The 13,341-nt window shown below is 38.4% G+C and overlaps 1 protein-coding gene across 2 annotated transcripts in view; it reads left to right on the top strand.

Annotated features, from left to right (window-relative positions):
• The window catches only part of DYNC2H1 (dynein cytoplasmic 2 heavy chain 1), a 341,612-nt gene that overhangs the window by 72,664 nt on the left and 255,607 nt on the right, over nt 1–13,341 (top strand). For both annotated transcript variants that reach the window (XM_086679269.1, XM_086679270.1), the window contains exons 40-46: nt 1,223–1,352; nt 6,892–7,047; nt 7,818–8,077; nt 9,134–9,380; nt 10,383–10,534; nt 11,508–11,652; nt 13,074–13,176. In XM_086679269.1, the coding sequence (XP_086535395.1) occupies nt 1,223–1,352; nt 6,892–7,047; nt 7,818–8,077; nt 9,134–9,380; nt 10,383–10,534; nt 11,508–11,652; nt 13,074–13,176 (1,193 nt within the window). The remainder of the gene's footprint in view (nt 1–1,222; nt 1,353–6,891; nt 7,048–7,817; nt 8,078–9,133; nt 9,381–10,382; nt 10,535–11,507; nt 11,653–13,073; nt 13,177–13,341) is intronic.

The following is a 13,341-nucleotide window of genomic DNA, read 5'->3' as shown; positions in this document are numbered from 1 at the left end:
TTTTAAAGTTTATTTATTTTGAGAGAGAGTACATGTAGGGGAGGGCCAGAGAGAAAAAGACAGGGAGAGAATCCCCAGCAGGCTCTGTCCTGTCACTGTAGAGGCCGACTTGGGGCTCGAACTCATGACTGTGAAGTCATGATCTGACCTGAAACCAAGAGTTGGATGCCCAACTGAGTGAGCCCCCCAGTTGCCCCACTATTCCTTTGTTTAAATGTTAGAACTAAGTGCAAAGAAGTGAACATACTAGATATGAGCTAGAGGCTAATAATCTAAAACTAAGTAGCAATATTTTTATCATAGATCTTAGATTGATAGAATTTTAGGGCTAACCTAGGATGAATAGGCCCTGTGGTGCAGCCTTTTGTTTCACAACTGGAAACCTCTTCACTTAATGTTTTCTTTCTTCCTCAGCATGTTTGGAAGAGGCTTGAAGAACAAATATGAAGAATAAGCTGATTTTAGAAATCATGTACAGTAGTCGCATATGAGAACATCAACATTGCAGGGAATGGCAAAATATTGAGCCCTTGTCAATTCTAAAATTATTAATCTAGCAGTTGTGTTTGCCATCATTTTTTATAGTTATTTAAGCTATAGTTTTGAATAAGATGTTAGTGTTAAATTTAATTTAATTCATTGGATGTGACATACAGTTAGGTGCTTTGCTAAAAGAATCCTATTTTACTTCGGGAAGATCTTTGAGTTTTAATTAGTGGCATGAGAATTTAGGTAGTTGGCCTTTTTTGGGATAGAGAAGAAGAAAAAATATTTTTAAAGATCTGCATTAAGGTACAGGTGTCCTTGAACTCTGTTGTGTGTTTGAATCACCCAGGAATTTTGTTAGAGTGGAGATTTTGTTCCACTAAGTCTGGGATGGGACTTGGGATTCTCTGTTTCTTTGTTCCTAAGGATTTAGATCAGGTTTTGGCTAACCTGCGTGTATGTAATTCCTCTTTAATTTGTGTTTATAATATTGATGAAATTTATTTGCTTTATTTTACAGAAAATGACATATGTATATACGTATACATATGTGTGTGTGTACATATATCACTAATATACACACACATATACATATAGAAATAATTAAAATCAAGTCTCATATATAAGCAGATACAATACCTGTAGAATAATGTTTATTGGAGCAGGAGTTTATTTTGAAAACACACTGACATTGTCTTCCTAAATAATTTCTTACATGTTTGTTAATCTATTTCAGCGATGAAGAGACAGACGTTAATTCTCTGATAAAATCTTGGTTGAAGAATCAGCCTCCTAGTTATAGGAATAATCTTGAGAGCTGGATTGGAGATTACTTTGAAAAGGCTTTACAGTGGGTTCTGAAGCAGGTAAGCTAGCCGTAATATTTCATAATTAACCATTTAGGCAAGAAGAATAACGATGAAGATGTGATGCTCAGCCAGGATGTGGGGTACAGGGACAGCTAGGCGTCCTCATTGCTCTCCTGCTCATTGTCTTGGCTTTTAACTTTTTACTATAGTAATCTTTTTTTCCCTTCAAATTTTTATTTAACTTCTAGTCAGTTAACATACAGTGTGATATTGGTTTCAGGAGTAGAATTCATGATTCATCACTTAACATCACCCAGGGCTCATCACAGCGAGCGCCCTCCTTAGTCCCCATCCCTCACCCACCTCCCTCCATCAGCCCTCAATTTATTCTCTCTTGTTAAGAGTCTCTTATGGTCTCTCTCCCTCAAATAAATAAATAAATAAATAAATAAATAAATAAATAAATAAATACCTTAAAGAAATAAAAAAAACAGAGTCTCTTATGGTTTGTTTCCTCCTCTTCTCTCCCCCCTTCCCACATATTCATCTGTTTTGTTTACTAAATTCCACATATGAGTGAAATCATATGATATTTGTCTTTCTCTGTCTTATTTTGTTAGCAGAATACACTAGCTCCATCCACATCATTTCAAATGGCAAGATTTCATTCGTTTTGATGGCTGAGTAATACTCCATTGTGTCTCTGTGTATGTGTGTGTGTGTGCGTGTGTGTGTATACACACCACATCTTCTTTATCCATTCATCTGTCCATGGAGAAATGGGCTCTTTACATAATTTGGCTACTGTTGATAGTGCTGCTATAAACATTGGGGTACATGTACCCCACTGAATCAGTATTTTTGTATCCTTTGTGTAAATACCCAGTAGTGCAATTGCTGGGTCATAGGGTAGTTCTATTTTTAATTTTTTGAGGAACTTCCATACTTCTTTCCAGAGTGGCTGCACCAGTTTGCATTCCCACCAGCAGTGCAAGAGAGATCCTCTTTCTCTGCATGTTCGCCAACATCTATTGTTGCCTGAGTTGTTAACGTTAGCCGTTCTGACAGGTGTGAGGTGGTATCTCATTGTGGTTTTGATTTGTATTTCCTGTATGATGAGTGATGTTGAGCATTTTTTCATGTGTCAGTTGGTGATCTGGATGTCTTCTTTGGAGAAGTGTCTATTCGTGTCTTTTGCCCATTTCTTCACTGGATTATTTGTTTTTTGGGTGTTGAGTTTGATAAGTTCTGTATAGATTTTGGATACTAACCGTTTATCAGATACGTCGTTTGCAAATATCTTCTCCCATTCTGTAGGCTGCCTTATAGTTTTGCTGACTGTTTCCTTCACTGTATAGAAGTTTTTTATCTTGATGACGTCCCAATAGTTCATGTTTGCTTTTGTTTCCCTTGCCTCCAGAGTCATGTTAAGTAAGAACTTGCTGAGGCCAACGTCAGAGAGGTTTTCCTTCATCCATTTTGAGTTTATTTTTGTGTATGGTGTAAGAAAGTGGTCCAGGTTCATTCTTCTGCATGTCGCTGTCCAGTTTTCCGAGCACCACTTGCTGAAGAGACTGTCTTTATTCTGTTGGGTATTCTTTCCTGCTTTGTCAAAGATTAGTTGGACATACTGTTGTGGGTCCATTTCGGGTTCTCTATTCTGTTCCATTGATCTCACGGTCTGTTCTTGTGCCAGTACTGTACTTTCTTGATGATTACAGCTTTGTAGTATAGCTTGAAGTCTGGGATTGTGATACCTCCTGCTTTGGTTTTCTTTTTCAAGATCGCTTTGGGTATTCGGGGTCTTTTCTGGTTCCATATAGATTTTAGGATTGTTTGTTCTAGCTCTGTGAAGAATGCAGGTGTTATTTTGTTAGGGATTGCACTGAATGTGTAGATTGCTTTGGATAGTGTAGACATTTTAACAATATTTGTACTTCCTATCCATGAGCATGGAATGTTTTCCCATTTCTTTGTGTCCTCTTCAACTTCTCTCATAAGTGTTCTGTAGTTTTCAGAGTACAGATCTTCTACCTCTTTGGATAGGTTTGTTCCTAGATATCTTATGGTTTTTGGTGCAGTTGCAAATGGGATCAATTCCTTGGTTATTTTATTGATTTATTTTTTTTTGCTGCTTCATTATTAGTGTATAAAAATGCAACTGGTTTCTGTATGTTGATTTTATATCCTGAAATTTTGTTGAGTTCATGTATTCTAGCAATTGTTTTTTTGTGGAGTCTTTTGGGTTTTCTACGTAGAGTATCATGTCATCTATAAATAGTGAAAGTTTGACTTCTTTGGCGATTTGGATGCCTTGTTGTTGTTGTTGTTGTCTAATTGCTGAGGCTAGGACTTCCAGTAGTATGGTAGATTGTAACTGTGGGAGTGGACATCCTTGTCTTGTTCCTGACAATGGCTCTCACTTTTTCCCCATTGAAGATGATACAAGCTGTGGGTCTTTCACATATGGCCTTTATGATGTTGATATATGTCCCATCTATCCCTACATTGTTGAGGGTTTTTATCAAAAAAAGATGCTATATTTTGTCAAATGCTTTTTCTGCATCTATTGACAGGATCATATGGTTTTCATCAATCCTTTATTGTGGTATAGCACGTTGATTGATTTGCAAATATTGAACCACCCCAGCAGCCCAGGAATAGATCACACTTGACCATGGTGAATAATTTATTTAATCTGTTGGATTTGATTTGCTAGTATCTTGTTGAGAATTTGTTATGGTAGTCTTAAGACACTTTAATTCTCTGACCTACACTATCTTGAACTGCTTACCTAAAAATCTTGAATAGTGGAATCTCTCATGTTTCTAGTAAAACCATCTTGCTGTTACATTTCACTGTCAATAAGTACCAGCATATATTTCATGCTAAAAACTATGTCAAGTTAATACTACAGTAGAAAAAGGGTGATGAGTTATTTACAATGTTATTAAAAACATCTGTTTATTCAAAAAATTAATAGGTATCTAGTATACGTATCAAGCATAGGACTAGATAAGACTTTAAGAGGTGGACATTAATCGGACAGTCTGTTTCCTTGGGGAGGGATTTGCCTAATGGAGAAAAATGAGATTTAGAAAAATAAACAGGATGAAAAGAGTGTTACCATCCTCCAGAAGAGTTCAAAAAGTTGACAACACTTAGTTCTGAATTTGAAGCATGAATAGAAGTTTGACGTGCACAGAAGACAATGTAGGGCTTTCCGATATTCTATACGATTTTTTCAGTTTTTTTTTTTTGTATGTCATTGTTTCTATGAAAAATGTAAACATATAAAAAAGTAGAGGAAATAGGTAGCATTGAAAGTACTTTTTGAAAGTATCTGATTGTTAACCTGAAGTTGACTTAGTAGTCATTGTAGAAGATTGTAGAATGACAGAGAAGTGGAGATCTCACTTGAGTTTTCTCACGGTGTCTCTTTCCTGTCTGTAAGGATGAGATGGAGGGATAGGGATTTGTGAGGAGAAGACGCACATGAATGGGTTCCTGGAGGCCTCGGGGAGAGGACCATTCCTTCCAGCCCTCAGTCTGACAGATCGGTCTCCTCCTTGCTAGTATAACTGCGTGCATTCAACTCCAAGCCCCTTGGAGGGCAGGACCACATTTTATTGTATCCCCAGAACCAAGTACCGTCATGGAGTAATGAATGAATGAGAGTTTATGTACTGCCTTAAATACCTGCTGCCTCCCTTGTAGCAACTTTTCAGCAGATATGTTATTTCATTCATATAGAATATACAGAGCCTAATAAGGCTCTCTAGGACAAATACTTTGAGGTCATCCACTTGTATGCTGTTGATGTTAGAAACAGAAATAGAACACTGGATGGGACAGATTGGTACGTAGGGGTTTTGTGGCTATAGATACAATGACCAGATAAGATGGTCAAGCCATAGAGTGGATATACCAAAGATTCAGTTAGAAAATAAACTGATTGTTTTGAGGTCAGGTCCCTGTTACAGTTTGAAATTTTTTTTATGTGTTGAGACTTCCTTCCTTCTTATTTTGTACTTTGTTCACTGTGTTCATGTTCTGAGAGCTAGACTGTCATGAATATTCCAACCAAATGCTGATTTGATTTTAACTAGAGTTTTTCTTTCTTCTATTAATTCAGCAAATTAGACAATGCAGAAATAAATATATTGCCTTTAAAGTGTAGAACTCTTAGTATGGCTGAGGCAGCTGGATTTCTCCTCATCTTTTCCTTTTTCCTGGTCTTCCTTCCATTTATACAATCTTGTAGAAACATTTCTTTTGCAGGCAGAGTGATCTTGAAAAAAATGCAAATTGTATCTTTTTACCCTCTTATTTAAAACACCTTATAAGTAGTGAAAATAAAATTTGCACCCTTTCCATGGCCTGTGCACTTGTGTATATTCTGGCCCTTGCTCATCCCTTTGACTTCAGCTTACTCTCCTTTGCTTAGTCAGGCATAAGCTGCTTTTAATTTCTTACCCACACTGGTGGCTTACATTTGCATATGCTACCCTCTCTGCATGCCCTGCGGATCTCATCCTTCAGGTGTCAGTTTCACTGTCCCCTTTTACAAAGAGGCTTAAGCTCTCTGAGTTACTCTCTTCTCCTCTGTAGCCTTTTTTTTTTTTTTAACCGATAATTTTTTTTAGCGTTTATTTTTGAGAGTGAGGGAGAGAGAGGGGGGGAAAGAGAGAGCGCAAGAGAGCACATGGGTATGCGCGCGCAAGCGGGAGAGGGGGTGGTGGTTAAGAGAGAAGAAAACACAGACTCCAAAGCAGGCTCCAGGCTCTGAACTATCAGCACAGAGCCCAACGCGGGGCTCGAACCCATGCACCATGAGATCATGACCTGAGCTGAAGTCGGACACTCAACCAACTGAGCCACCCAGGCGCCTTGCTCCTCTGTAGCTTTTACCATAAGTTGTTGACCATGTTCTCTACTGGACTTGAGTGACAGGAACATAAGTTCTCTGTGAAATTCACCTTTTTTTTTTTTTTTTTTTTAAAGAAAACACCTAGCACCACATGGACATCCTAATGCATAATTGGGTCTCAGTAAATACTTAGAGATTGAATGAGTGAGAACCTTTACCCCTTTTAACCTCTGGCAGTTACACAGGGGTCCCAGGGGCCCACAGATCAAAGTCATGTACACACTGCACCCCAAAGTTTCATTTTAAAAGTCTGTGTAAAGAGCTAACTTCAGATGTTTTTTTGTGTTAAGTTCACTTTTACGAGCCTTTAATGTCCAGGGTCCTTGATCGAGCCCTTGCCTCTAGCTTCCTCTTTATCAGGAAGAGATTATGAGGGACTGTTATTTTCAGACCAGTGATGTACTTTTATATTCTTCAGACTTAGGAAGTAAAGTATATATCTAGTTAAGGACTCTAGCACTTGAAGCTAGAAATAGACAATTGCATTTTTATGATTACATCTTAATTTCAAAATTTATATGTATAAACTGAATCAAATGTAAACTTTCTACACCTTGAATGGAGGGATGTATTTAAAGATCATAATTGAAAAGATGTGTGAATGTAAATCTCTGGGTTTCCATGATAATATTTGTTTTTTGTCTGTCCATGGATTTTAATCAACAGAATGACTATGTGGTTGAAACCAGTTTGGTTGGGACTGTGATGAATGGTTTGTCACATCTTCGTGGATGCAAAAATCATGAGCAGTTTGTTATTAGTCTCATACGGGGGCTTGGTGGAAACCTGAACATGAAATCCCGCCTGGAGTTCACCAAAGAGGTGATGCATATTTAACACATGTGTTCAGTCAGTGTTTTCTTTAATTTTCATCGACTCCTACTTGTCAAAATATAGTGATTTGTAGCTGTACTAAGCCTATTACTTTTGAAATGAAGCATTCAATAGAATGATAATGCATTTATCGATATGTACATATAAACATATATACTTACTTTCTCCTTTGAACTAGTTTATGATATTTTATGATTTTATTAAAATTTTATAAAGTAATGTTTTAACAGGCTGTAGTTTGGACCATATCTTTATTGTTAGACATGTTTGAGGCTACTTAGCCATATGACTAAATATAATTATTTAAATCATTTTTAATTGTAGAATAATACATATTTTTAACCATGTGCTGAACCAGAACAGTTTTGGCAGTTAAAAATGCCAGGATGGATTCAGCATATTTTCCTTAATAAATTTAAAGGTATATTTCAGAGCCACTGTCCTCCTCTCCCTCTGCCCCTTCCCCACTCACACTCTCTATTTCTCAAAAATAAACATAAAAAAAACCCACGTCATTTAAAAGTTGAATGTATTTATATCTTGGTGTATGTGCAGACTAGATGACTTATATTTTTTGCCTCAGTGATGATTTAGAGAAGAATAATTGACATAAAATGTTATCTTAATTATCAGAGATATTTGGTAGCAAATTTTTGTTGTTAAACTAAGATGACTGACTTTGGGACATTTACTTTGAAGAACTAAAATTTCACATACTCGTGGAGTTGGAGTATCTATCACAACTTTTTCCTCTTAAGGTTTTTACTTGGGCACGAGAGTCTCCTCCAGACCCTCACAAACCGATGGATACCTACTATGACTCAGGTCGGGGGCGACTAGCATCTTATGTGCTGAAGAAGCCGGAAAACTTGACTGCCGATGATTTCAGCAACAGCCAAACTCTCCCCGTCATTCAGATTCCTGACATGCAGCGAGGCCTGGATTATTTCAAACCCTGGTTAAGTTCTGATACTAAACAGCCATTTATTCTTGTAGGACCAGAAGGATGTGGCAAAGGGTAAGAGCAGAAAAATGTTGACTGAAGTGCATATTGTGGATTTGTACTCCTCTCCTCACGTGAAATCGTTTCACAGCCCTGTTACCTTTCTTTTGGTTAAAGTAGCATTTACATTTTCATGGAGGACTCTTTCCATTGTCACTACTTGTAGAAATAATACGACTTTAGATTAGATTAGAGAAGAATATATCTTTTTTTTCCTGCCAGGTTATGTGTTTTCTAGGGGAAAGAGAACGATCTGGGAAGATAGTCTTCAAAAGAAAATGAGTGTACAATCACCACAAAAACTGAACCCCTTCGATATATTTACACATTATTATTTACTTTAGTTATAAAAAATGAATCTGGGGCGCCTGGGTGGCGCAGTCGGTTAAGCGTCCGACTTCAGCCAGGTCACGATCTCGCGGTCCGTGAGTTCGAGCCCCGCGTCGGGCTCTGGGCTGATGGCTCGGAGCCTGGAGCCTGTTTCCGATTCTGTGTCTCCCTCTCTCTCTGCCCCTCCCCCGTTCATGCTCTGTCTCTCTCTGTCCCAAAAATAATAAATAAATGTTAAAAAAAAAAAAATGAATCTTGAAGTTAGCTTTCTACTTAAAAATAGCTTTTATATCAGTGTAATTCAGCTGTTTTTCGTGTCTACTGAGTGTAGTTTCTGAAAGGAAAAGAGACATGGCTTATTAGGTTCACATTTTTAGTAGGAATTTAAAAATTCTATAAAATCGTTGTACTTTTTTTTTTTTTTAACTCTTCAACTATAGGGAACCAGTTGGTATCTTTTGTATATACTTTATCAAATTAAATTATTTCTGTAAACTTTGTTTTTGCTGAAGGAGTTTCAAGGGTGCTTTAACATACAAATGTATTTTTTTATATTGTAAAAATTAGAAAGTTGCCTGTTTGTTAAGCCACATCCGTGTTTACCACTTTCCCTGTAAACATCATCATATATAATTTAGAAACTGCAATATTTATAAAAAGAGGAATTTTATGTGGAATATAAGCGGCATGTTATATTTGAGCACGTTCAACACACAAAGGCAAATGTCCTTCCTCTCCCAGGATGCTGCTGAGACACGCCTTTTCCCAGCTCCGGTCCACTCAGATCACCACGGTTCACTGTAGCGCACAGACCACGCCTCGACACCTCCTGCAGAAGCTGAGCCAGACTTGCCTGGTGATCAGTACCAACACCGGTCGAGTGTATAGACCGAAAGACTGCGAAAGACTTGTTTTGTACTTGAAAGATCTCAACCTGCCCAAGCTGGATAAGTGGGGGACCAGTGCTTTGGTTGCTTTCCTACAACAGGTGGGTCTTATTGCTTGAATGTTAGGATATAACTGGAAACAACTTAATTTCATTACCTTTCCTTAGAAAACCCGCTTTCCTCCTCAGGGCCGGTTTTGTCCAGTATGTTAATGGAAACTCAACCCCTGACGCATGTAGCGATCTTGTTCCAGGGCCATCTTTTTTCTTTTTAAAGTTTTTATTTTTAAGTAATATCTCCACCCAACGCAGGGCTTGAACTCACGACCTGAGATCAAGAGTCTCGTGCTGCACCAACTGAGCCAGCCAGGCGCCCCTAGAAAGCTACTTTCTTCGACCTTCTTCCTTGTAAAAGTTAGTATTACGTGGAGGTGATACATGACAGGAAGAGTGAAAACAGCCTTGCCCTATGCTTATTACCTGTCCTTTATTCCTAAATAGCAGGGAAGCAGAAGCTGGGGTGGATGTGGGATTTAGGGGGAGTTGTGGCTTCATTTTTCTCGTAATTCCTTCTTCAGAGAACAGGTAGACTCGTGCCCCTCTCTGGCTTCTTCAGCTCATGGCTCTCCGTCTTTACCTGTGGAATGGCAAAGGTTGGAGACCATATGTTCTGTCAGTGTGGTTTCCATCACATTAGAAGCCCTAAGGTCTACATTAGAGTTTATTCTGTTTCTGTGGGTTCAAATTTAGCTTTACTATGTAACCGTAGAATATGATACAAAATTTATAGAAGAAAACCAAAATATTTTCCTTATGTTTTTCCTGATTTCTTTTACTTTTTTCCCGATAATTGCTGGTAGATTTATAGTGTCATCTGGTTTTTAATGTTTATTAGAAAAAACATTTTTAAAATGAGGCTCATTCAGCTAACATTAATTGAATACCTAGTCTTCAAGAGTATTATTCTTCAAGCTTAAATTCTTGAGTTGGATAGAGGATGATGGCTGCATTTGGAAACACTTGAATTTCGTGCAAAAATATTTTCTATCAGAATTAGAAAAATCCTAAGCATAAAACATTTAAAATACATTTATTTTCAAATAGGTATTGACATATCAAGGATTTTATGATGAAAATTTGGAATGGGTTGGTTTAGAAAATATTCACATTGTGGCTTCCATGTCAGCTGGAGGAAGACTGGGAAGACATAAGCTTACCACCCGATTTACTTCTATTGTCCGTCTCTGTGCTGTGGAGTATGTATCTCTGTGTTTTTCATTGTTTTTCCTTTGGGGAGCTGTCTTATATATTTGAATTTTATTGAAGGTATCCATTAATGATATTTCCTCAAAATGAAGAATATAAAAATACTCAGAACTTAAGTTCTGATATTTTTTTCCCTGTCCTTCCTAAACTGAAGGTGTTAATCAGCTCTTCGTAAATATTAGAAATAAAACACAACTGTTTTGTATCATTTCTGTTCTAAAATATCATATCAGTGTTAGGAATTTGAATGGTCGATTTTAGAATTAAATATTTTACAGGTTTCATAAAACAAAAGCAGTACCCATTTTATGCAGAGTGCACGAGGTGGAGTCGGTCACGTTCGCCGTGGCAGCATTAACCCTGACGCGTGCATCCAGTGCCACGGCCCATCGTTGTCCCAGGGACTTGCGGGCTGTATGGTTATAGCACTTGTCCTGTGTTCCATTGGGCCTACACAATCTTATTTTCATGCTAATTGAAACTATAACCATCTATAACATTCTACTTTCAGAAGTGTTAAAGCCATCAGTTAAGCTGTAATGAAATAGATTTCGGTTTGAGAGAAACAAGTTGATTTCATTTGTGTGAATAGTTCTACTTTTATGGTTCTGAGATGGATTAGTGCTCTATGGGTAGGCTCTACTCGACTCAAAATACTTTTTTTCTTGAGAAAAATATACCTTTTTGTCTTTTCTAAAGATCATGGTTTTCAAATAATTGTGTTTCTAAGTAATTTCACTGGGATCTTCTGGTAGGACCCTCTGTTTCACAGCAGATACGTAGAGAGGTCTAATGTGGTTGAAGTCAGAGTAGGGACCATGAGCCTATCCTTAGTCCCCGGGGAAACCTCTGGTGTCTAAATCTCAGGGCAGCACATTGGGAAAACCACTGCTGTAAGTGAACATTAAAATAATTTAGAACGTTGATTCTTCTAAAATAATTTTCTGATATGTCCTTTTTCAGTTACCCAGAAAGAGAGCAATTACAGACAATCTATGGAGCATATTTGGAACCAGTTCTATATAAAAATCTGAAGAATCATCCTATTTGGGGTTCTTCATCAAAAATCTATCTCTTAGCAGGGTCTATGGTACAAGTGTATGAACAGGTATATATATTCATTTATGTTGTTCTTACCGTGTCTATTGGTTCCCGTCCCAAAGGACTGCCTTTAGTGCTGGCTTATGTCGACACTTCAGCTTTCTTTCCCTCTTCTTTACTAGACTTTTCTACTTGGGGAGTGGGCTCTGTGAGGGCATGTGCTCTGTGTGCTTTCTTCACTATTGACTACCCTGGCATGGTTTCTAATAGACAGTCAGTGTTGAATGAATGGATCACTGGTAGATGGTTGGTTATTCTGTTACCTGCTAAAATTTAGCATGTTCAGAATGTTCTTCTTCTTTCCCAAACTACATCTTTCTCCTGACTTCCATCAGTTTCTGTCCTCTAGGCTTCAAACCCGGAGTAGTCTTTGAGGTTTCTTTCTTTCTTGTTGCCTGTGAGGAAATGTCTCAAGTGTGTTTCCTCGGCAAAGTGGGGACAGTGCTAAAAACAGGCGTTGCGGATGCAGAAGACGTCTGTTGAGTACCTCCTTTTCTAGCACTGGTCCTAAGGGTGCAGAGATGACGGAGTCTCTGTTCTCTGGAAGCTCACAGACCAGTGAGGGGCCCAGTCACGTACGTGAACTATTAATACAGTGTGATGAATGTAACAGTGACAACATGCGCAAGTTGCAGAGACAGTGTAGAAGAAGTGAGTAACTTTGTTGTGCGTGGTAGTTGTTAAGGAGAGCGGAAGTGTGATGTGAGTTTTGAAAAGTGAACAGAAATTCAACGTGGCTGGAGAGGAAGGATCTTCCTAGGAAAAGGGACCGGTGTGTGAAAGTCAGGTTGGTATGTGTGGAAGGTGCCCCGTGTAGTTTGGAGTAGAAGTGGGGAAGTAGAGTCAGCGAGCAAGGGTTCCTTCGTTTCGATTTTGAGTGAATGGAGATGTTACGTGACCAAGGCCACAATGAGAGCAGTGGCTCTGTGGGTGGGGGAGGGAACGCACCGGTCCCGGCAGGTTGTGCATCAGGCAGTGACACTGTGGTCCCTTAGAAGTTCAGTGACTCTGTGAGCAGAAGGCAGCTCTGGAGTTCCCAATGCCGGGAGCTGTGTTTTCCGGGACCTGCGGGGCTGTGGCATCGCAGCCCCTGTGCAGAAAGCTTAGGTTTGCCTTCCTCAGGCTCCTTTCCTTGGCATGGTTCTTTACCTCTCATGTTATTTTTTCTGTGGTCAGCCTTTGCAGTTTGCTGAAGCCTTTGAACAGCCCCTGTTGGATGTTTTTAAATGCATAAAATATTAAGATAACTACGGAAATCAGTTCTATTGAAATACAGTTTCTACTGACTAGTACAAATTGGGCATTCCTGTGAGTCTACGGTGACTGAAAAGCTTATAGCATTATTACATATTTGGAAATATATTACAAATACTTACATATTACATATTTAGACAGCAGACAGATGGTTTACTGCACTGTCTTTTCCAGGTACGGGCCAGATTTACAGTTGATGATTATAGTCACTATTTGTTTACTCCGTGCATCCTTACCCAGTGGGTTCTTGGCTTATTCAGATACGATTTAGAAGGAGGTAAGGTTTTCTTTCATTATTTTAAATCACTTACCTTTCTCTGGAATGCCACAGCGTATCTGTGTGTGCGCACGTGTGTGTTTATGTTATGTACTGTGTTTGTAATAGGTATGTTAAATGAGTATTTAATTGATGACAGTATTCTAAAAATTACAATTAAAATTA

Source organism: Puma concolor, chromosome D1, assembly GCF_028749965.1.
Source record: "Puma concolor isolate L17-30 chromosome D1, mPumCon1.1.hap2, whole genome shotgun sequence".
NCBI classification, from domain to species: domain Eukaryota; kingdom Metazoa; phylum Chordata; class Mammalia; order Carnivora; family Felidae; genus Puma; species Puma concolor.
The sequence above is the reverse complement of the archived record's forward strand: the minus strand, read 5'-3'. Positions and strand labels throughout refer to the sequence as shown.